Here is a 26,052-nt window from a genome sequence, read left to right as displayed (position 1 = left end):
AATAATTAGCTGGGGAATGTTACTGTTAAAAGTAATGAGTTACATTATTGTGTTACTGATAACAAAAGTAATTGTAACATTATTTTGTATGGAAAGCAGCCCGTTAGTTTCTTTTGCTTTGTTTTTGCATTGAAAAGTGCCTTATTCTCATAGATAATTAGTGTGCAGAGTAAGAGTATAGATGGTTAAAATGAAAACTGATGCACTAGGTTTAAATGATTTTCCTGTTTCTTTTTTATCTTTCAAATGACTGACAGCATTTGGAACTTTTTGTCAATTAAAAAATAAATCTATAAATAAATAAAAAACAGTAAATGACGGAAATTTTATTGGGTAAAGCGACCCCTGATTGTTTCCAAACAGGTTTCCAAAAAACTCCTATCACCCCCTTTTCTCCCAATCCCCTCAGGTCCAAACTCATGCTATTGGTTGGGCCCAAATGCTGTTGAATGATCCAGAAGTTGACATTCAGGACTGTTCAAACAAGCAAAGCAACGTTTTGAAAAAGCCACAGAGAAAGTAGGATAAAGTATTTTAAAATGGAAAAAATTATAACATTCACCTATAATAAAGATCTTATTCCTCAACAAGGAACAAAACGTTAGTACGAAGCTTGCATGCATCTTTCTGAGGTCACTAAACATTTAAGTATTCCATATCAATATTGCTTTGTCACGTCAATTTCAACAGACAACACGCGAGACAGAATAGTAGACCCAATACACACCCACCCGCAATACATACACCCACATTCATTTGCCCCCAAAAACCCTTTCTCAGCAGACTGTTGGGAGGAAATGAGTAAATCCGGCCCGTACAATGTGACTAATTTCATTCATTTCATTTGTTGGTATCAGCCAAATCCAAACACAGACACTCATATACAGAGTACTAGTGGTGGCAGCACCCAAATCCACAAAGCAAAAGTTTCATTGAGACTTTCACAAGAAATTATGCACATGCATCGTTATCCTCTCGTAAACTCACGCGCACATACACACACATGAATAGGCATTTAAAGAGCACAAGGAAAAGCGAGAAGGGAGCAAATGAAAGTACCTGCGCAGCCCCTGTGATCATGTTCGGAATAAAGTCCTTGTGTCCTGGTGCATCCATCAGTGTAATAACCTTAGAGTCGGTCTCAAACTTTGTCATGCCCACATCCATAGTCACACCTCTAAGAGAGGAACAAAAAGTGAGCAGATGATCTTTTGAACAAATGAAGCATGGTTTAGGGCATTCTATGAAATAAGAACAAAAAGACAAAAACAAGCAATTATATTTGGCATCAAGAAAATTACATTTACTTTTAGGCCCAATAAGTTTAGTATTGAAACATTATTTTCATTAAAAACAAATGAAACAATCACATTACCGATAATGCGCCCATGCATTTTGATTTTTTTTTTTTTGTGTGTGTGTAATTCCCATAATCCTCAATGCTGATACTCATTAGATTCCCATTTTTGTAATAAAGTATCTTTGATAATAGTTGTTTGTTTTTACAATTTTTATGATTATACACACTGAAAAAAAAATTATTCCTTGCTTCAGCAAATATTGCTCAATAAAATGAACTGAAACTGAAATACTGAAAATGTAATGTTGTCAACTTTCCTTAAACGCTATATTTGTGACAAGATATTGAGATTATGCTGTACTCATAATAATAAAGAAACTTTGCTAATTATTTTGAGTGAAGTGACAATCTGAAGTTTAGTAAACCCAGCCTAATTTTTGAAGATTCCATGGCAAAACCACGTGATGCAGAATATGATTGAATTTCAAGCAAGCGTATTTGGGGCCGGCTGCCATTTTGGATAAGGAGAGCTCGTGGTGGACAACACAAAGTTTTTGCTAAAATGTTCAACGGTAAATTACTTTAAACATAGTGTGAAATCAGTACAACAGGAGAAATCAGAATCAGTTTTTTTTTTTTTTTTTTTTGCTACCAATTTTTTGTTTATTCAAGTTTCTATTCGCTTAAAGAAGTTACGTTAACTTGCGTTACGTTTAGTTTGCAAATCTACAGTATATTAAACATTTGTCTGCATGAGGCTAATTAGATGTGTACATCTTCACAGTCGAACAAACACAAAGGAGCCCGTGCATTTTTTCCACCAGGCAGATAATCCTCATCTTCAACCGCTGCTCAGGGCCTTCAATCACGTGGCAGCTGCAACTCCTCACTCGCATCGCAGAAACTCAGCAAACAACATGTAAATCCAGCAAGTTAATCCATTTTCTTCAACATTTTAAAATGTTTAATGCAAACTTTAGATGACTTGAGATGACATGAATAGATACATATCAATATCATGTGAAGCATAAATTTCAGTCTGTAATGAGTTTGTTGTGGTTGCCGCATGCCTTAAACTATAGTGACGATGTCAATGAAATAATTAATATTCTGTATGTAGCGCTTACACCATACTTTTCTCATGGAAAATTCTGTGCTCTTTCATTGTCGGACAGTGGCAGAGATGTCCCGCAGATTTTTCCCTGGGAGAATCTTCAACCGCTGCTCAGGCATCACTCACGTGGTAGAAACACATCAGGAAACAGGTACAGTTGAAGTCAGAAGTTTACATACACTTAGGTTGAAGTTTAACCACTCCACAAAATTAATATTAGCAAATTATAGTTTTGGCAAGTCGTTTAGGACGTCTACTTTGTGCATGACACAATTAATTTTTCCAACAATTGTTTACAGACAGATTGTTTCATTTTTAACTGACTATATCACAATTCCAGTGGGTCAGAAATTTACATACACTAAGTTAACTGTGCCTTTAAGCAGCTTGGAAAATTCCAGAAAATTATGTCAAGCCTTTAGACAATTAGCCACTTAGCTTCTGATATGAGGTGTACTGAATTGGAGGTGTACCTTTGGATGTATTTTAAGGCCTACCTTCAAACTCAGTGCCTCTTTGCTTGACATCATGGGAAAATCAAAAGAAATCAGCCAAGACCTCAGAAAAAAAAATCTGTGGACCTCCACAAGCCTGGTTCATCCGTGGGAGCAATTTCCAAACACCTCGATCATCTGTACAAACAACAGTACGCAAGTATATACACCATGGGACCATGCAGCCATCATACCACTCAGGAAGGAGACGCATTCTGTCTCCTAAAGATGAATGTAGTTTGGTGCGAAAAGTGTAAATCAATCCCAGAACAACAGCAAAGGATCTTGTGAAGATGCTGGAGGAAACAGGTTGACAAGTATCTATATCCACAGTAAAATGAGTCCTATATTGACATAACCAAAAAGGCTGCACAGCAAGGAAGAAGCCACTGCTCCAAAACCACAATAAAAAGCCAGATTACAGTTTGCAAGTGCACATGGGGACAAAGATCTTATTTTCTGGAGAAATGTCCTCTGGTCTAATGAAACAAAAATTGAACTGTTTGGCCATAATGACCATCGTTATGTTTGGAGGAAAAAGGGTGAGGCTTGCAAGCCGAAGAACACCATCCCAACCGTGAAGCATGGGGGTGGCAGCATCATGTTGTGGGGATTTTTTGCTGCAGGAGGGACTGGTGCACTTCACAAAACAGATGGCACCATGAGGAAGGATAATTATGTGGATGTATTGAAGCAACATCTCAAGACATCAGCCAGAAAGTTAAAGCTCGGTCACAAATGGGTCTTCCAAATGGACAATGACCCCAAGCATACCTCCAAATTTGTGGCACAATGGCTTAAGGACAACAAAATCAAGGTACTGGAGTGGCCATCACAAAGCCCTGACCTCAATACGATAGAACATTTGTGGGCAGAACTGAAAAAGCATTGTGCAAGCAAGGAGGCTTACAAACCTGACTCAGTTACACCAGTTCAGTCTGGAAGAATGGGCCAAAATTCCAGCAACTTATTGTGAGAAGCTTGTGGAAGGCTACCCAAAATGTTTGACCCAAGTTAAACAATTTAAAAGCAATGCTACAAAATACTAACAAAGTGTATGTAAATCTCTGACCCACTGGGAATGTGATGAAAGAAATAAAAGCTGAAATAAATAATTCTCTCTACTATTATTCTGACATTTCACTTTCTTAAAATAAAGTGAGTGATCCTAACTGACTTAAGACAGGGAATGTTTTCTATGATTAAATGACAGGAATTGTGAAAAACTGAGTTTAAATGTATTTGACTAAGGTGTATGTAAACTTCTGACTTCAACTGTAACTCCAAGTCCATAATTTTCTACACCAATTTTAAACGTTTTAATGCAAATGTCTCGTTGAACCTCTTCATCTTAAAGGGAAACCAGCTTACATTAGCTAAGTGTTGGTTAATGTTCAGCTTCATCAAATGATTTTAGTAGTTCACCCAAATATGCTTTTCTCATAATTTTCACCCTTATGCCTTCTCAAACTAGTATAACTTTCTGTATTCTGTGGAACACAAACCGAGATTTCCACTCAAGTCATATGAACTTCCTTGATGCTACCTTAATGTCCTTTATGGATCTTGAAAGTTTTTAACCTCACTGACGTGTTGTACCAACAAACACATCATATATCCATAAAAAAATCTTTGTTTGTGTTCAGCCGAAGTCAGACAGAAGGGTCTGACATGGCGTAAGAGTGCATAAATAATGAGAATTATCATTTTTGGTTTGCCCAAAGGAGACACCCTGATATCTTGAATCGTATACGTAAACTATCCATACACATACCGGTAGTTTATTTTGTAGTTACAATTATACTGTTTTTATTTTTTTGTCTAACAGGTTAAGGTAATTTAAATAATAGTCCTGGTGGGGCTACCACTATAACTGAGAGTCATCAGAGGTTTTCAAGGCAAAAAATTAAAAGGAAGGAAACACTTTTGGATAACATTGTTCATGTTTCTATAGCACCATTTTAACACATAAGCTGACCTTTAAATATAAATGTATGCCTTTGGTACAGTGGTTAATAATTGTGTGTTTGAAATGAAAATGCTCCCATCATTTACTCGCCCTCATGCCTTCCCAGATTTCTTTCTTCTGCAGAACACAAATGAAGATTTTCAGAAGAATAATCTCAGCTCTGTTGGCAGGGTATCTGCAGGTTCGAAGGAATGAAATTTAAGACTTTTTAAGGCCAACTTTAAGAAAAATTTAAGACCACTTTCACAATAAAAAAAAAAAACATTCATTCATTAGCTGGTAAATACAAAACCACTGAGGCTACTTGAATGTATCTGGACATGTTTTTATATATATATATATATATATATATATATATATATATATATATTATTGTGCATTTATGCGTACAACATTAAAACTCTAAATGAAATCATTAAGAATGCATGTAGCCTAAAGTATGTAGCCTATATTGTGACCCTTCTCTTTAGTCACTTGCTTTCTAGTAAGACATGACGCATTAAACCAATGCTTTGGCAACATCACCGTTTATGTCAAACACATAAGTGGTGGCAAAAACCATGTGCAAAAAAGACACTTTTATTGGATTACGTTGTTGAAAAATTATTCCGAGGTCTCTCGTGTGGCTTTAAGATCGTCAACAGAGCTGACTGGACTGAGGAGATCATTTCAACTCACAACTTTGCAGCGATTATGATTACATGTTTGTTATTAACTCATATCATTATAGTAATTGTATCGCTAAGAACAGAATTCTATTTATGATGGTTTTGTGTCATACTTTCATTTAATCCTCTAATCTGTCAAATCTAACACAGCAATCAGCGGGCTTTCTGCCACCACTTACTGTGCATGCGCTGACATTTTTGTAAATAAGAAGATTGGTCTACAGACCTTATTCACAGTAGCGCCATGTTTGATTTTTAATGGGAATTGAAAAGAGGCTGTGAGGGATAGACTTATTTCTTCAAAGGCATGCACGGTATAAATCTGTAAAAAGCTCCAATATCCCATCTGATTTTCCACAACTCATGTTGTCTGGAGTTTTTTGTCTACTGAGTGTCCTTGAAAAGATATTTTTTTCAATGTTTTGTACACAGGATGATCCAAAACACTTTAAACTGCAGTACATCTCATCGAAGAGACTGTACGTCTATCCTGCACAGCCTTGTTGTCATTCCCATTAAACATCAAAGATACCGATGCTGTGAATAAGGTCTAGCATGTGCTGAATAACATTTATACATTTTTTCTTGGAAGATACCTTTAACAAATACTTTAACAGGTAGTTAAAGGGCAGTTCATTAAAAAATTTAATTTCTGTCATCACTGCTCACCCTTAAGTCTGAATTAATTTTTTTCTGCCATGGAACAAAAAAGGAGATGTTAAGCAAAACATTTAGCCTGTCACCATTCTCTGTCACTGCATCTTGTTTTTCATTCAATGTAAGTGAATGGTGACTGAAACTCCCTAATATCTCCTTTTGATATCCACTGAAATAAAGTCATACAGGTTTGCAACAGCATGAAGGTAAGTGATGACAATTTTACTTTTTGAGTGAAATATCTCAAATATCAGTTACCTTAAAAATTGCCGTTTAAAGTTGACAAGATCTATTGAAAATGTTAACAGATTAAATTATGAAAGAGAAGGAGATGGAGAGACACTGTGCTGCTGCCTTCCCCCTGATTGGTCTGAATAACTCGCAGCATCATGCAGCTTGGCCTGTCTTGTCTGTCCGTGCGCTGTCAGTTTCCTCTTTGCTCCGCGACGTTATCACTGCGTGAGAAAAGGGACGTGTGGCGTGAGAGCGTGAGAACAGTGTCAATTACGTTGGCAGCCCTAGATCTAGAGAGATGGAGATGAGAGATATAACAGGTGTAACTCTGCAGCTGAGTAGTTCTGTTAGCTTTACAATTATTGTCAAAGGTATAGTGTAAAATAAGGAAGCGCAACGATTTGGAAGGCGTCAAAAGACCGCTCCAGCCTTGCGCGCTTGCAAATTGTAATGTTGACAGCTTTGTCGATTATAAGCAGGAGCGACAATGTTAAAATATGCAAAATAACACCATTTGCATTTCTGATTAACGGGTTTATGAAGGTTTATGCATGTGTAACATCGTAAGTTCAGTAAAAAAGCGCTTCCGTGTGCGTGCTCACACTAAACTCAAGCGTCAGCTGCTAAATGACGGATGCACGAGAGAGAGAGAGAGAGAGAGAGAGATGATTTTTACTCACGCAGATTCTGCTGTTTTAAACATCTCCTCTATTCACGCCACGAAAAAAGACTTCTTGTAATTTAAGATATTTAAGACTTTTTATGGCCTTAAATTTTAAAAAGTAAATTTAAGACTTTAAGACTTTTTAAGGACCCGCGGATACCCTGGTTGGTCCATACAATGCAAGTGAATGGAGGCCAGAAACTTTAAGCTCCAAAAAGCACATAAACGCAGCATAAAAGTAATCCATATGACTCCAGTTGTTAAATCAAAGTCTTTCTAGCAAGTCATTCCCCTGATGGCCATCTTTGGAACACTCTCGGGAGGCTATTTCCAGTCATGACAGTGCAGCTCCTATCTACTTGAATGGGGAAAGATGATGATCAAAGAAAAATGTTCAAATCAGCAGTAAAGTCTGACAACACTACAAATCATAAATTGTGCTTCTTAACCTCAGATTATGCTAAAAAACAAAATTTTCCAGGCTTGTACAGCTAATGCGCATTCTCGAGTTAAATGACAGGCGATGTCAGTATCTAAAAGGTGACTGGCATTTTTACCTGAAAGGTGGGACTTCCTTTCTACATCTGTTGACCATGGGCTGCCGTTGGGCTTTCCAATTTCTCCCATCAAATATGAAAGTGGAGATTGTTAGTGAAAACAAATACTTGTTTCTCACCCACACTTATCATATTGCTTCTGAAGACATTGATTTAACCACTGGAGTCTTATGGATTACTTTTATGCTGTCTATGTGCTTTTTGCAGCTGTACAATTATGGTCACCACTCACTTGCATTGTATGGACCTACAGAGTTGAGATATTCTTCTAAAAATCTTTGTGTTCTGCTGAAGAAAGTCATACACATCTAGGGCTGGGCGATGTGACGATGTAATCAAATATCAACAATGTCTTACAAAGATCCCGAGGCCGACTGCGAACAGATGATGATCGGCAATATCGGGAAATGACAAAACCATGGATCTGGGAAGTCGCCAAATATATTAAACAATGGCCAGGGTGTGAAACTAGCACCCGCCACCCGCAAAACACTACAAGGCTGAATCAAGATCACAAGCTCCTTGTTCAAATGTATTTCATGCACGGGTAAGTTTGCTCATCTACCTGCAACAGGCAGATGACCTGTAAGATGTCTCGGAGTGACATATGACAAGAAATGCTGTTAGTCACAAAGACGTGCTTGAAGAAACACACTTTATCATATTGTTAAGAACAGACAACAGAAAAGCCGTCAATGCTTGTGTCTGATTCGCTGTTTGTCCAGAGGTGTGCAGCACGAGCTTGTCATGTGGAACAAATGCATGTAAAGTGTTTACTGTTTTTTACCTGTTTCATTCGTCTGAAAACTGTTTGCAAGAATAATGTCATCTATGAGAAAGCTGAAAATGATCTCCGATCATATTGGGAGGTGCTGTGAGTTTAATGCGCTTTATTTCCTCGTGGTTGGCATGCATTGTGGATTCCGTGATGCAAATGGAGCCGTTGGAGACAGCAAATGTTTGGATTTGGGGAGGTGATTAAATAAGATTTTTTGATCACTTCGTTATTGTATTGCTTTTTTAGTTTAAAGTGCAATTTGAATTTAGAAATATCTTTTGTTTGTTTTTCATGTTTCAATAAATGAATACAATTTTTACACCAAAATCAATAAAGCAAAAAAAATTCACTGACCCTCGGTAGGGGGGTTGACGATGTAATCGGATATCGCAAATAGTTTAAGCAATTATCGCTAAAATATTTTTTACATATCGCCCAGCCCTTTACACATCTGGGATGGCATGAGGGTGAGTAAATGAGAGAATTTAAATTTTTGTGTGAACTATCCCTTTAAGCATAACTTTTTTTTGTACTCTGTAATTATTGATATTTAGGATATTCAATTATGCAAATAAATACTGTGGAAACTGTTAATATACACTGACAAAGATTATGTCTATGCATTTAGGAAGACCAGCTTGACCAAGCATAGACAGGAGCAGATGCCATCATAGCTGGAGCAGGAAGAACAAAAGTTGCCTTTCAACACACTGGATGTATTGATTGTCCTCGAAAATGAGTTGGGGACATCTGTCAAAATGTGGGTAAGTGCACTAAGTTTTTGGGTTACTTTATGCTCTTCATAATAGCTACCCATACAGTAAGTGTTGAATTTTGATCATGGCAAGGCCAGGCCAAATTTAATATCTTTTGAATTAATAGTTTCATTTATAAATACAAACTGTGTTAAAGTATAACTGGAGACAGTTGTCTCCTACCTGTGTATTAGTCTGCAGTGTGCAGTCTGTTAAAATGCATTTAGAATTATTTTGATATTGATTTACTGAAATTCTTTAAATCAATGCACTGCCCACTTATTTTTATGTTTTATGTTTATCGTCATGACTTTGTTACTATTTTTGTATTTGAGAACATTCTGGTTCTGGGATAGCAGGAATATCTAAGTGTGATTGTACATTTGTAAAGAACAGGAAAGTTTTACAGTGTTATTCAGCTTTATATTATTTCTTCAGGTCATTTACTTTAAAGTTAATTAAAAGTAAATGAACAGAACCTAGAATTTTAAGCTGCTAATAGCACTTAAAATTGAGCCAAATGAGCTTAAATTGCATAGTTAGGTAAACCTAGACTCTTTTCTTCCGCTCTTTTTAGGTAACGTTGCTTAAAATTCATAGTGGAATTTGCTTAAAAACTGGGTCGCAAAAATGATGCACTATAGTTTTAAGCAAATTCAGCACAGTATTTTTTACAGTGTAGGTTTTGTGAGATTCACGGCAACACTTCTGATCTGTGTGTGTTAAACTGACCTGTCTCTCTCCTCTCCTGTCTCGTCCAGGACCCATGCATAGGCGAATGAGGCTTTACCAGCTTTCTTGGCTTCCTGCTCATATTTATGCATGGTTCTCTTATTAACATTCCCCAGTAGATACAACACATGACCCATGAGAGTGCTTTTACCAGCATCTACATGACCTGCACACACAGACACACTAGAAATCACTGGAAGTACCTTTGAAACCAGCCTCACTCCATGTACAGTGGGCCTAGAAGTAGTATGCATGTTGTTGCATTTGGCAAACTATTTAAAAAAGAAAATTAAACAAGGGATATACTTGTCAAACTGATGAGAAAAAGCCATTAGACACTGGTTGTAAAACTTAATAGAACATGTTTACTGTTAATGTGATAAACTAGACCTGATGAATATACTTTGGCAAGACAAATATGTAAATCCTTTGGAATTATCTGAATTTATGTATAAATTTGTCTTAAAATCTGGTTTCATCTTCATCTAAGTTACAATAATGAACAAACACAATCTGTTTTAAATAATTTCACACCAATTATTGTATTGTTCTTGTACATATTGAATACATCATTCAAACATTCACAGTGAAGTCTGGAAAACGTATGTGAACCCCTATGCTAATGTCATCAACAAAAGCTAATGAGAGTCAGGAGTTGGCAAACCTGGCATCAATTTAATGAAATGAGATAGGAGGTGTGGGTTAGAGCAACTCTGACTTATAAAAAGCACTCAAACATTTTCAGTTTGCTATTCAAAAGAAGCATCTGCTGACGTGGGCTATACCTAAAAAAAGAGATATCAGAAGACTGATGATCAAGAATTGTTGCTTTGCATAAAGCTGGAAAAGGTAACAATGATATCTCGAACAGCTTAGATATTCATCTGTCCACAATAAGAAAAATTGTCTATAAATGGAGATGATTTAGTACTGTGGCTACTCTTCCTAGAAGTGGCCGTCTAGCCAATGTGACTCAAAGGGCACACCGCAGAATGCTCAGTGAGGTATAAAAGAACCACAGAGTGACAACTAAAGATTTGAAGAAATCATTGGAACTGGTTAACATCTCTGTTCATGAGTCTACTATATGGAAAACATTAAATTGGCATAGTGTCCATGGCAGGACAGCACGATGGAAGTCACTGCTTTCCAACAAAAACATTGCTGCATGCCTGAAGTTTGCCAAAGACCACTTTGACACTCCTCAACGCTACTGGGAAAATGTTTTGTGGACTAATGAAACTAAGGTTGAATTTTTTGGAAACAACATGCAGCATTATGTATGGTGTAAAAAAGGCACAGCATACCTACACGAAAACATCATCCCAACAGTGAAGTACAGTGGAGGGAACATCATGATTTTGGGCTGCTTTGCTGCTTTGGGCCTGGAGCGCTTGCCATCATCGAGGGAAAAATTAATTCCCAAGATTATCAAGATATCCTACAAGATAATGTCAGGATGGCTGTGCGCCAGCTGAAGCTCAGTAGAAGTTGGGTGATGCAGCAGGACAATGACCCTAAACATTTAAGTAAATCCACTACAGCAGGGGTAATTATTACTCAATTAAAGTTCCATTTCCTTCCCAGCAAAGGTCCAGATAATAATACGTTGCTTACACGTACTATTACTTGCCACATTGTCAGCAATAGTACTTTGTAAAATAAAAAAAAATAAAAAAACATTTAAGCAAATCCTAAAGAGTCAAAATAGTCTCTTCAAAACTGGGCAGGGATGAGGACGTTGGGGGCCCAGCCAGAGTAGTGAGGTCTGAGGGATCTTCTACCAAAACATTAAAATATTTCATCAAGACTTAATCAGTCGGGGGCACTTAGATATTAATATTAAAAGATCAACAGTTCATTTTGAAGCTGAATGACAGCAGTCCAGTTTTAGTGTGTAAATATTTTTACATTCAGAATATATATGTACGGGACATAGGAGGCCTTTTGTCAGATAAAAAACACTGTATGGGGGTTCAGGGGTGTCCCTTGAGAAAAAAATCTATTTATATATTCCTTAAAGTGAGAATCTACTTACAAATAAACAATTTACATAACAGTAAAGAATTAAAATACTGTTTGCTTAATTTAACTATAAATAGGCTTTCCTTGCCACCCACGTCATGATGACATCTCTGATTAATTTTCACACAATTAGAACAAAAATCTGTTTTTTTATTATGAAAGGTTCGTAATATGCTGATTAAACTCTACAGGTGGCATGTAAACTTGTCCTTACACAAAGATAGTTTCACTTTGCATCATTTTCGTTTTCTGCAGTGTTTAAGAGAAATATGTCAGTATCTGTGGCGTTGTTTCTGCTACTGTTGTTAAAATAACAGCGCCTGCAACTACGTACAATAACTTAGGCTTTGTGGCGCCTCTATAGCAGGGAGACAGGCAACAAGTGGACAGCAGGAATAAAAGCGTGTTCAGCGCCAGGGAATAACCGCTTAGCGCTGGACGCACTTTATTCAAGATCTAGATAGAAATATTTCACTCTAGTGCTGAGTGTGCTTTATTCCGGCTCTGCGTGTGTATACACCTATGCTTACAGAATCACTTAGCCAGGTGTCAGATAACTAGCACAAAGATTTCGATCTCGGCTCGGATTGAATTGTCCTTCGGTCTGGATCCGGACCGGAGTCTGCCTATTGAGTACCCCTTGACTACAGAATGTCTTCAAAAAAAAGAAAATCCAGCTTTTGGAGTGGCCCAGTCAGAGCCCATACCTTAACCCAATAGAGATGCTCTGGAATGACCACAAGAGAGCCGTTAACACCAGACATCCAAGTTATAAATCTAAGGGTTCACTTACTTTTTCCACATCACTGTGAATGTTAATGGGATGTGTTCAATAAAAACATGAAAGACTATAACTGGTTGTGTGATGTAGCTTAAGCACATTGTGTTTATCTATACTTGTGACTTTGATGAAGATGTGATCAAATTTTATGACCAATTAATGCAGAAAACCAGTTAATTCCAAAAGGTTCACATACATTCTCTTGCCACTGTATAGCCAATAAGAATGGGCTTTGGACCAGTTCATTAAAATTAATTGCAAATAGGCTAGGAAAAGTTCAACTGTTTTTTTAAGAACAGGTCTAGCATCATTTGTTTCCAGTTGCCACTTAGTTTGATTTGTTGTATCTAATAACATAAAATTACACATTTTAGGTGTGACTTCTGAATGTCCAAATACTTTTTAGAGCCATTGTAGTTTACTGATTTTTTTTCCCACCAGATAACTGAATACAATTAATCAAAGGTGTAAATTAATTTAACACCAAATAATTAATACATTGATGGATACTGTATATGGCTGGATGGCTAGAGATAGAGAGAATGTCTCACCTATGACAACTAGGTTGAGTAACTGTTTCCCTCCTTGTCTCTTCTCCAGTTCGGCATGGATGTTGAGCTGTTGTTTGCTCTTTCCAGCAGGGCGGGGTGGGGTAGGGGCGGAAGCGTCTTCACTCACAACCGCTGGCTTGGATGGGGTCTCTATGGCTGGCGTGGCAATGACCTCAGGGCTCGGCCCTCTGCGAACTGATGTGGCAACAACGCCATTTTCTTCCGCTCTTGACAAAAACCCAACAAAAGCAATCATCACCTCAAAGTTTCCTGTTCTTCAAGACAACAGAACTCATTCGTGATAGATGACTTATTTAATTTGACAATAATGAAAGCGAGGCTGTGAGGGATACAAATACAATCGGTTTACTATGTCTAACTGTCTTACGGTCCTAGGTCACATCTACAAGTTTTATTGTCTATTGAAATTGCGGAAATATTTTCAATGTTTTGTTAGCTAAACAAGCAAAATCCTGGTACACGGATACTAAAATACTAAACGTTCTGCACTTCTATATCTCCTCACAGCATCGTGTTAATTTGCTTCCGATTTAAAATGCCATCTACCCCGATTAAGGTCCTTTGCTTCATATAAATGCATGAGTTTAACTTTCTATGTCAAAAACATTTTAACAAGCTCAGTTAATGTAATGTGTTGTTTTTGACAGGAAACATAAAAATTTGTTTTGAAACTTAAACATTTGGAAAGATTGTGAAAACCTCAGCACATGTCCATTATTAACAATTATAACAAACTCATTTGAACAAAATTTTAACTATTAAACAAAAGTTCTACGGCTGCTCCACCTGCAGAAACTCCAACAGCCTTTTTGTTAAGCCCAACGGGTGTGGTCTGTGGCTTTAGGAGTGGGAGTGATAGGCTGTGGGTTAGTGTTTAAGAATAATCTACAGGCACCAGCCAGCTCTGTGGTAAGCAGAGAGACAAACATGGGCCTAGTCTAAACACCTAGACTGATATATTGTACTTATGAATACTGCAAGAAACAGAGTGAGAATGCTATAAGCACAGGTTACCCACTTAATTAATAATTAAGTATTTAACTAATGATTTTACAAGATGCCTTCTTGCATTCCGTCTGTGCTACTCTGCAATTATGTCTATATAGTACATGGATTTTTAAGACTCCACATTGAGTCAAAAGTAGTTCAACTTTGTAAGAAAATTGTAAAATCTCGTCTCTCAAGGCCCCAGCATTTTGTTCTATTCAGTTTAGCTCCATCTAAATGTTTTTAACCCAATAACATGGCCCCTGACAGTACACTCATTAAAGGGACAGTCCCATGAAGCAACTTGGGGTTAAGTTCTTTGTTCAAGGACACAATGCTGATCGATCAAAGATCTTCCCTTTGCAGGGTATGAACCTAAAACCTTTCAGTTAGCAGCCTAACTCTTTAACCACTAAGCGAAAAACACCCCACACCATCTTAATTGGCTTACCTTCGCACATCAAAGCCCATGGTCTGCTTCTTGCCTGATACAGTCATACGTGCAACCTTTGGGACAACCTCTGCTTCAACACGATTTTCTGGAGCCTCCCGTGCTTTGGCTAGGATGTAGAAAACAGTTAAATTTGCACACACCTCATATTTAAATGTGCTTTTGAACTAACAAATACAGATGTACTAACTGAATACTTCAAAAAGGTTCAAAACAAAGAAACTTTTCATCTAAATTAAAAAAAATTCTCAACACAAATAAGATCCCAATGTAACCTACTATTTTGATACAAATCTCTTGACCATAACGTGCTTTAGACCACATACACACTATTTATGCTTTAATCTGAAAATGCATTAATTTTGCTGCGTTCACGGCTTTCATCCTAGGGCTGAATACTGATACAGATTTCACAATTCGGTTCGATTCCGATTCACAAGCTCTCAATACGATTTCGATTCATATGGGTACATTACTGTTATAATGTCCATTTTTCTAATATTTAAAAGAAATTCTCACTCAGCTAATGCTCTTAATTATTAAGGAACCTTCTAGGCAACCCTTCTAGATACAATTAAAAAATATTTATTTTATAAATTGTTTTAACATTAGTTTATCAAATTGGTCACATTTTAGCTTTTGAAACATTTAAAAATTTTCTATTCCATCAGTTAATGTCTTGAAATTGCATATATTACACTGATGAGCCAAATCATTATGACAACCTGCATTATATGCTGTTGGTCCTCCGCGTGTCACCAAAACAGCACTAACCTGCCGAGGCATGGACTCTACAAGACCCCTGAAGGTGTCCTGTGGTATCTGGCACCAAGACATTAGCAGCAGATTCTTCAAGTCCTGTAAGCTGCGAGGTGGAGCCGCCGTGGATCGGACTTGCTGGTCCAGCACATCCCACAGATACTCAATCGGACTGAGATCTGGAGAATCTGGAGGCCATGGCAACACCTTTAACTCTCCGTCATGTCCTTCAAACCATTCCCGAACAATGTGTGCAGTGTGGCAGGTCGCATTATCCCGCTGAAAGAGGCCACTTCCAACAGGGAATACCATTGCTACGAAGGGTCGTACCTCGTCTGCAACAATGTTCAAGTAGATGGCATGTGTCAAACTGACGTCCACATAAATGGTCGGACCCAGGGTTTCCCAGCAGAGCATCACACTCCCTCCACTGGCTTGTCGTCTTCCCACAGTGCATCCTGATGCTATCAACTCCCCGGATAAACAGTGCACACTTACACGGCCGTCCACGTGATGTAAAAGAAAACGGGACTCATCGGACGAGGCAACCTTCTTCCACAGCTCCAAGGTTCAGTTTCGATGCTCACGTGCCCACTGTAGGCACTTACAACAGTTGACAGGGGTCATCATGGGCACTCTGACCAGTCTGCGGCTATGCAGCCCCATGGGCAGCAGGGTGCGATGCACTGTAAATTGTGACACATTCCTCCCGTAACCATCATTAAAACTTTCTGTGACTTGTGCCACAGTAGACCTTATGTCGGTTCGGACCAGATGGCCTTCGTTTCCCTTGCAAATTGATGAGCCTTGGGCACCAAAACACCCTGTTGTCGGTTTGTTGTTTGTCCCTCCTCGGACCACTGTGGGTAGGTACTCACCACTGCTGACCAGGAGCACCACACAAGCCTTGCCGTTCAGAAATTCTATGACCCAGTTGTCTGGCCATAACAATATGGCCCTTGTCAAAGTCACTCAGGTCTTTACTCCTGCCCATTTCTCCTGCATTCAACACGTTGACAACGAGAACTGATTGTTCGCTTATCATCTAGTTTACCCAGATGTTGACATGTGGCCTTGTTAGTAGATGATCAATGTTATTCGCTTCACCTGTGAGTGGCCATAATCTTTTGGCTCATCAGTGCATGTTGCATATATATTTTTGTTACAATTTTATTGTTTACTTGCGTAATTTTTACTATTTTCAAGTATTTACATTGATATGTAGAACACATGCTTAATCTGTACTGTTTCTTTAAGACTAGCAGTATCAGCCAGAAAGCACTTATAAATAGCGAAGTAATTTCTTTAGAGCACCCATGTGTGGTTAGAATTAAATGTTTCTTTTGTTGTTTTTAATCAACAATTGACTGTAAAAAAACAGAAAGGGTAGAGACACTATTTAACGACATTTGGATCTGTGGATCTCATCTTTGTACACAGAACAAGTTAAACCAACTTTTACTCTATACACGCAGTGAAAGGACCTCTGTGCTAATAACTTAACCACTATTCTACTCAATCACTGGTGAGTGAAACTGGAACATTTACTAGCCAGTGGCTAATCATAGACCTTTTTAAATCGCATAGCGTGAGATCTGATTAAACATGCAAGTGATTTATTTGCATGATAGAGGGTTGCCACAAAGTGAAAGATCGATCTTGGGAAAATCTATATTTTTACCCAGCCCTATTTCAGTCACATTATAAAAGCATTTTCCTTCACCGAAAACAGATTAGTGTGTATGTAGCATCAGTTGGTATGTAGAAAACAGTATGCATACTATTAATTTGTACTACTTTCATATTTCAAACAATTACGACCTTTAAATTGAGATGATGCAGCATCTTTCTTGAATTATTTTAAACCAACTCAAATAACATCCCAATGAGAAAGCTCTTTTAAAACATACTATTCTGACACACCGTTATGTCTGAAAATGTATGACAGTGTAAATTTTATGAAAGGCAAGTTTCCTGTTTGGTACAGTATAATAAAGGGTTACTCATTTTCAGATGAGCAGATGTGTGTGTCAGTGCGCACTACTTGTGCTTAGCCTCGTTTTCTCGCTATCTTACTGAAAATTAATGAGTCAACTCCTCCACGCTGTAGCAAAACAGGCTCACAAAGCCAGAGAGGGGGAAGGGATGAACAAAAAAAAGCCTTTTCTGTCCCTGTAAGGTAAATGGCTGTAGGGTTTGCACAGTGTCTCGTCATAGCAGTAGAGCCGTTTCAGTGACAACAGCCACAGCCAGTCATCTCAATCTAAGCAGGGAGTGATCTGGCCAGGAAAGGGTTAACTCCGTCACATCACTTGTACTCCCACACTGACTGTGCAGTCCCATCACACAAAGGGTTAATGCATTAAAATTATGCAATCTGTAACCCACAGAACTAAAGGATGATACTAGAGCACAGAAGTGGAGTTGATAAGGGAGAATACACAATTAACTGTCTTACATTAAAAGAAAGTTTCTCAGGAAAAACAAGTCCCACTGATCTTGATCATTTTTAAAGTACCTTAACGTTTGAATGCATGTATGTTGGCTTGATCTTCTAACAATTATCTAAACAAACAGTAATTACAGGACAAACAATTTTTTATTTTATAAAAAATTAAATATTTTAAAATAGTTTATTTTATAATAATTTAGTATGGTATTATTTTGATAATACTAATATATATATATATATATATATATATATATATATATATATATATATATATATATATATAATTTTAATTATTTACATTTAAACATTTAATGTATTCATTCTTTTTAGCATTTATTAATTATTGTATTTTTTATTACTTTATATTACAATAAGACAATAGTCCCCATACGAGTTGGAATAGCCACACAAAACACCACACAGACCCTCTTACACATACAATGCTTAAGACAGACTCTGATACACACACACACACCTGTTACAGGGACAGGAAGCACTGGGAAATGTAGATACCGGTTCACCTGCTGGCACACACAGACACTCAGCCACACCCACAAAATATCTACCATCTAAACACACACTCAGCAACACTTCACACACACAAACCACACCCACACAACATCTCTTAACACACAGCTGCCAGAAAGTTCTGCACTGCCAAATTCAACACGCTTCTGCTGCAAACAAAGAGATTGAAGGCAAGTTTAATGCATTTATTTGGTAAAAGAAACATATAATTGCTTCAATGTAATAATACGTGCAGAGACAACTATAAGTAAGCCACTGTTATGCTGATTCACCAATAAAGTGTAAAACTGTGAAATCATCAAAACATTGTTCAAATCACCAATGTCTCAACCAATGGTGTGGGTTTGGGGCAGGGCTATGTGTTTGTTGAACAATGGAAGACAGGAATTGTGTTTGGTAAACCTGTTTAAACAGTTTTTATTTTTGCAATTCCATCTGGTGACGTTGGTAACGACGAAATTACACACTTAACCTTTAAAATAGACAAAAAATTCCATCCTCCTCTGCCAGAACAAATACACTAAAAAATTTTCATAAAAGCGTTTGCTGTTTTTCCAAAGAGTATTATTCAGCTATGAAGGAGGTAAAAAAAAAAAAAAAAAAAAAAAAACAGGCACAAAAAAACACTCTGATACACACCCTTCAGGATATGTAAATGTGCTTTTCCTAGAAAAGGGATCCAAGCCTATTCAAACACTAGTGAGACGAGATCCTACCTGATAATTCATCCTCTATTTTTCTCACTGTCAGTCACTGTATGCTATCTCCTAATTTCCTTCAACCTGTCTCTCACTCCCTCTTTCTGCTCTCTATACTTTAATAGCTGTGTACCCACCTGGAACCTCTGTTTGCTGAATATGAATAGAAGTCCTTAATGCAACAGTGATAAAATGCCCAAATCATTCAGAGCAATTTGTAAACCTGTTAAACCAATTAATTGAAAAGAACTGACTCAATGGAACAATTTGCACACAAAAAATTGTCACTATTTACATTACAGGGCTACACAATGGTGAAAATGATCAGCAGTTTATTCTGCTCAAAATTATAATACGATTATTCAGTCATTTAAATTTTTGTTATTTTTTATTATTATTATCCTTCAACAGATTTATTTCACTTTCATGTTAGCCAAAATTAATGAAACATGGTATCACTGTATTTAAAAATAAAAAATGAAAAATATCAGTCAAAATAAAACTGGCCTCCCTCAAAAAAATATTTTATAATTTTTAAGATTTACGCATTTTAATTTCATAACAAAATTTCGAATTAAATTGAAAAAAAATGTTTTCCAATTTATTTTGTTAAAAATGTAGAGAATTTTGTTATGAAACTGAAATTCACAAATCATACAATTATTTTTAATTGTGAGTGCTCTTTTAATAAATATCCTTAACAAAATTAAATTATAATATTCAGTTGTGAGCAAGTTTTAATCTATACAAGAGCAACATTTAACAATAAAATATTTTAGAGCAGAGCAGGACTAGAAATATGTATTTCCATAACTTTTCAGACATGAAAAACATGACATTTCCAGATGTTCCATGACTGTAGGAACCCTGAGGTGGGAATAGAGATTGATACTGTATTCTTTAATGAATTCTCATTAAATTGCCCCTTCCATGGGGATGCATATAGTCTGACAAAACGGGTCTGGAAAGCCAAATATGTTGGATATGCAATTGACCCAGTAGGGGTCGCTAGTGTCCTTGAGTGAAACTAGAAAATAAACCCCTGCAAAAACCAAGAACGTTCTTCTTTCCAAAACATGAACAACCTACATTATCACCTCTCTATCAGATAATCATCCTTCCATCCCCTATTTTTCCATATCAGTTATTTTTGGGGGGTTGAGTGTGGCATGCTTGTCCCACAACTACGGGGAATCCCTGTACACTCACTTCACTACCGCCACTCAAATACCCTCAATTCACAATCACACTACATGAGAACTATTAAAGGATTTTCTCACATACAGCCTTGCCCATACACACCTCCTAAAAATAATGCATGCAATTATGAAAACCTTCAGTCAAAGACCAATAAGTAAAATAGGTCATCACATGAACAACAGATAAGCTCACATCTTTCACTCACTGATCTGATCTGTCTTACTTAATCTCTTACAAAGGACTGAAAGGGTGCATGAATGGAATATTTTTTCAGACCATATCTCATAACTCCATCTTGAGGTTTATTCAAATGAATCCTCTAATTATAGGTGCTTGCTGAGATAAACAACACTATTACTATTGCTCATACTTAGGTTAAGGGACTTGAAGAAAGCCCTAACCCCAAGTTTTAAACTTTGCTGCATAACTCATCCTGCACCATTGTGCAATGAACATAAATGATACCTCAAATTATGCAGCTTGCTGGGGAGTGCTGTTACTTTCAAAGTAATTGTAAATGATTTTTCACCTGGTGGACAATAAAATTGGGGAAAAGGTCCATTGGACTTGCATTGAGTCTTTTGACTTGTGCCAGTAAGCAACCACCTAGAAACCATTCAGAATACCCTTAAAAACCTCAGACATCCAAGACATCCAAGTTAAAAAATTATTTCATCATTCACATGACTTTCGTGCACGCAACATAAAAGGAAATGTTATAGGGATTTACAGTCCCAGTCACCACTCTCTTGCACTGTATGGAAAAAAAGATGTAATGACAGTGAATAGTAGCAATATTTCCATCCAAGTTGCAAATTTAATATATGCGAAAAACCATATTAATCGCAAAAACAATGTGCAAATAAAGCCACGTTTCCAACCCATGTGTTTGAGACTTTCAGACAATTCAGAGAAATTGTAGCCAATAGCTCCTTTCACACATACAGCCTTTTCTGGAAAATGTACTGCTATTTTCTGGTTAGAGGTAATGTGTGAACACGACCCTTTTGAAAATAAACTTTGCTCTGGCAATTTCCCTTAATGAAAAGTATCATTACCTATAAAATTTCATATTGATGGTATGTATGAACGGAGCCATAAAATTACCTGTTTCAGTTCTACGAGGTCAGGACGCGCTGACGTAAGAAAGTTTTGACGGAGATGATGCAATTACTCCGTGCTGTAGCACCGGTGAATCGAATGTAAGAAAAATGTCAACAAATTGGTCAGATAAACTAGAGCACTTCTCTTCATCCAAGCGGATGAAGAAATTTGCAGACAGCATTTCCGTTATGTACGATAAATTCACCAGTCTCCTTCGGGAATGCGCAGACCTCTTTGTAGTGATATACATACACATTACTGTGCTTTTCAGCTGCAGATAGCATCTCTCCCTTCGGATGCTAGCAACAGTATTTTGTTCTCTGTAGTCTCAAGCAACTGCATAAATGTAAACATTTGCCAAAAAATGTAAAACATCAACATAACCAAAACGCAAATGTTCAGATACAAAATAATACCCCGCCATGTTTTCAAACAAGAACGCTACATTTCCAGCGCAACCGTGTAGATGCCGTTTCCGGCAAACGAAGTCACAGAGATTAACGGCATTTGGTGCTGATGTGTGAATGGTACTAACAAAACGGAAAAAAGACGGATGTCATTGCATGTGTGAATTAGTTTTTATGCGATTTCTCAGAATGTGCATAAAAAAACGTTGATGGAAACATAGCTAGTGACTGAGGCTAACATTCTGCCTAACATTTCCTTTTGTGTTCCATGGAAAAAAGAATGTCATATGTTTGGAGCAACATAAAGGTGAGTAAATAATGAAAGAATTTTCATTTTGGGGTGAACTATTCCTTTTGTTATATTCTAATTATCACTTATTTAAATTGACCAAGTTATCCACACTATACAAAGCCTGTCGTATTCAGATGTATTCAAAACCCGGGGAGAAAATGCTAACACTATACGTGAATTCCTATAATATTGTCATTTTTTCCTTAAAAAAACAAAAAAAAAGTGGTGTGATAATCAGGGCTCCCAACCGGGTTAACAACTTCTCTCTCTCTCTCACTTTCTGACCAATCTATGTAGTGCTGCACATCTCGCAGCACAGGCACAATGAGTGACATATCAACATTTTTGCAAAAGCCACAAAGTGCAAAAAAGAGAGAAAACATCAAAGAGCAGTAACAGGGCCAGCTGTAAACCAGTCACTCTTTCCTGTGTGGGCGTCAAAAGAAGGCAGAGAAAGAGAGCGGGGAAAAAAGGGATAGATGACTTGAGGAGGTCAGATGGCAGAGAGATAGAATTTAAAATAAGGGAGGCAGTGAAAGACAGCAAGTGTAAAATGTGAGCAACAGCATGCTTTACACCAGCAGCCCTTCCTGTCCTTCACCCACGCTTGGTTGGCAAACAGAGTGTTAACAATTGTGTGTATGTGTGAAAGAGATACAAAGTGTGTGTAATCAAAGCATTCTGCACAGAACATGGACAGAGCATGTATTAACTAGCTTCTGAAATGTTGTAAATGTAAGTGCAGTGCAGTGATGGTAGGCCAGCTAGGGTGTTGTTGGTGTTTAGCAGGGCATCATTCTGAGTGATTGCAACGTGGTTTCTATGACATTTTTGTAGTATTTTGGGTGGATGCTTACTGGCCCAAGTCAAAAGAGCCCACACCAAAATATCTATCAGTACGTTAACATGGCCAGTAATAAAGGCTAAGGAACACTTCGTTTTTCGGCATGACTGTATATCTCACAAAATCAGTATACCATTTTGACCGAATTACAACAGCTCTGTGATACTCTTTAGTACAGTCAACTCCAGGCACAAGTGCCAGCAAAACGCAAAGACGTGGACTGTCCGCATGTCTAGAAAAAATGGGCTGTGTCTGAAAGTTAACAAACCTGCAGCCTTAGTCTTGCGAGAGTCTCATTCATAGTTACTAAGGTTAGGTTTACTTATGCTACGGAACTGGTTCCACTTTTGTTAGATGTTTATACGGAATCATTAAAGAATGGAAAGCTTCCGCCAACCATGACGCAAGCCTGATCAGTCTGATTCTTAAAAAGGACAAAGATCCAAACGAGTGTAAGAGTTACCATCCAATTTCCCTGATCCAGCTAGACTTAAAAAAAATATTGTCAAAAATTCTGGCTAACCATTAAGTTATGACATCTCTTATACATATAGATCAGGTGGGGTTTATTCGGGGCTGTAGCTCTTCTGATAACATTAGGCGTTTCATCAATATCATGTGGTCAGTAGCGAATGATCTGACTCCGGTCGATGCCATCTCACTTGATGCCAAAAAGGCGTTTGTTATGGTAGAAAGGGATTATTTTAAGATTTTGGAAATATACGGGTTCGGGAAAACTTTTATTGGATGGACTAAGTTACTTTATAGTCACCCAGTAGCGGCGGTACAAACAAATGGATTAATTTCAAATTATGCTACTCTGGATAGGGGCACCCGGCAGAGATGCCCTCTTTCCCCCTTATTGTTCTGTCTGGGCCTGGAACCATTAGCAGCCACTATGAGGAGGAGGATTTTCCAGGGGTGGTGGCAGGAGGTATGGCGCATAAGCTTTTGCTTTACACAGATGATATTTTATTATTCATCTCTGACCCCACTAGATCTATGCATTGCCTCCAAAGAATTATTAATTCCTTTTCTAAATTCTCAGGATACAAAGTCAATTTGTCTAAATCTGAAGCTTTGGTGCTGACAGCATACTGCCCAGTAACAGCTTTCCAGCTGGGCGACTTCCAGTGGCCCAAACAGGGCATTAAGTATTTGGGCATTTTATTCCCAGCAAATCTGTCTGATTTAGAGTTAATTTTGACCCCTTAATAAAAAGGTTTTCAAGCGATGTGGGCTTCATTACATTTATCGATGATTGGGAAGGTTAATGTTATTAAAATGCATTGTATTCCAAAATTCAACTTCCTGCTACAATCTCTCCCTGTAGATGTCCCCCTCTCTTATTTCAAGCAATTTGATAGCATAGCGAAGTCCTTCATTTGGAATGGTAAACATCCCAGATTACATTTCAGTAAGTTACATAGGCCGATTGACAAAGGTGGGCTAGGATTACCCAAGATTTTATTTTATCATTATGCATTCGGTCTCAGGCATTTGGCTCATTGGTCGCTTCCACCTGAGAGAGCCCCTCCCTGGTTTTGTATTGAACAGGAAGTTCTTAACCCTATTTCGCCACTGCAAAGCCTATCAAACTATCCAGAGAGGTTAAGTTAAACTCTGTTATCTCCCATTTGCACTCAGTATGGACAAAAGTGTCCAGAGTGTTTAATTCGGACATTTATTTAAATGTTGCCTCAAGCATACGGCTGAACCCAAAATTATGTATTAATAAGTTCCCTTTCTGCTGGTTAGACTGGATTGTGAGGGGGGTTAATACACTCGGTGACCTATATGAGAGTTGAGTGTTGAGATCTTTTGAAAATTTGGTTCAACATTTTGGGATTCCCAGATCTCAAGTCTATAGGTATTTACAGCTGCGCCATCTGCTCTGTATTGTTTTTGGGAGTAGCATACACCCCCCAAAGCGGCAGATACTCTGGGAGAGGTGATTACTGCTTTTGAAAAGGTCATGAGGCAGTGTATTACTCCCTGCTAATTCAGAGTCTGGGGGATGGAGCTTTAACTTCTATCAAGAGATTATGGGAGAAAGATTTAAACTTGGTATTGGAAGAGGAAGTGTGGGCTAGGATTATAAAAACATCAAGTCTGCATCTAAAGATGCAAGGGTTTGCCTTATGCAATTCACAATTTTACATAGATTCTATTGGACCCCCTCTAGATTGTATAGTCTTGGTCTTAAAGACAAACCCACCTGCTTGCGATGCCAATCAGAAGATGGAGACACAACCCATGTTTTTTGGGGGTGTGTTAAGATCCAAGAGTTTTGGTTGAAGGTTCAGAGTTTCATGTGTGACGTTTTGGGCACTCGAATTTCATTTTGCCCCAGATTCTGTATTCTGGGCGATGGGGCAGTCATAAATTTGGGGGACAAACACAAAAAATTGGTTCCTGACTAGTATTAAGATTGGCAGGCAGATTATTTTAAAGGGATGGAAGTCAGATGGGGCTCCCTCAATTCCGGAGTGGTTTGCAGAGATGAGGGGTGGCAGCTTTTGAGGAGATGTCGAGCAGAGGGCTGGGGGTTCGAGATTTGTTTTATAGGAAGTGGGGCAGGTATTTGGTGTTTTTGGGGGACTCTCAGGGAGGGGCTGTGGAGAGAGAGGTTTAGTTTTAATTATATATATGATTATTATATTTTCTTTTAGGTGGGGGTTATTTTGTTTTGTGTGTGTGTATTCTATTTGTGACCACAGGGGTGTTCGTTGGGGGTCGGGTGGGGTTGGTGATTGGGGAGGGGGGAGGGGTAATATTGGAGGTTAAATGTTGACAATGTATATATGTTGTATTTTTTCTTGGTTATATGTTTGAGCCAATAAATTTTAATTGAAAAAAATAAAAATAAAAAATAAAAAAATAAGGTTAGGTTTAGATTTAGTGGTAGGGTTAAGGTTAGGGGTAGAATTTCTGTAGGACTCCAAATAAAATCCATAAACACAGTGTGTGAACATCGCATGTGGCTCTCACAAGACTTTAGGTAACCAAAAGGTTACCAACAAACACGAC

General features: G+C 37.8%; 1 protein-coding gene across 2 annotated transcripts in view; it reads right to left on the bottom strand.

Annotated features, from left to right (window-relative positions):
* Positions 1–26,052, bottom strand: part of hbs1l (HBS1-like translational GTPase) — a 54,203-nt gene that overhangs the window by 16,309 nt on the left and 11,842 nt on the right. Inside the window, exons 1-5 of one of the 2 annotated variants that reach the window (XM_051661324.1) lie at positions 18,425–19,611; positions 14,739–14,847; positions 13,280–13,506; positions 9,923–10,088; positions 1,060–1,177 (exon numbers count right to left, since the gene is read on the bottom strand). In XM_051661324.1, the coding sequence (XP_051517284.1) occupies positions 1,060–1,177; positions 9,923–10,088; positions 13,280–13,506; positions 14,739–14,847; positions 18,425–18,518 (714 nt within the window). In that variant the 5' untranslated portion in view covers positions 18,519–19,611. Of the gene's footprint in view, positions 1–1,059; positions 1,178–9,922; positions 10,089–13,279; positions 13,507–14,738; positions 14,848–18,424; positions 19,612–26,052 lie in introns of those variants that run through there. The other variant, XM_051661322.1, reaches the window with a different exon arrangement.

The sequence above is a fragment of the Myxocyprinus asiaticus genome, chromosome 29 (genome assembly GCF_019703515.2).
Source record: "Myxocyprinus asiaticus isolate MX2 ecotype Aquarium Trade chromosome 29, UBuf_Myxa_2, whole genome shotgun sequence".
In the NCBI taxonomy this organism is placed as follows: Eukaryota; Metazoa; Chordata; class Actinopteri; order Cypriniformes; family Catostomidae; genus Myxocyprinus; species Myxocyprinus asiaticus.
The sequence above is the reverse complement of the archived record's forward strand: the minus strand, read 5'-3'. Positions and strand labels throughout refer to the sequence as shown.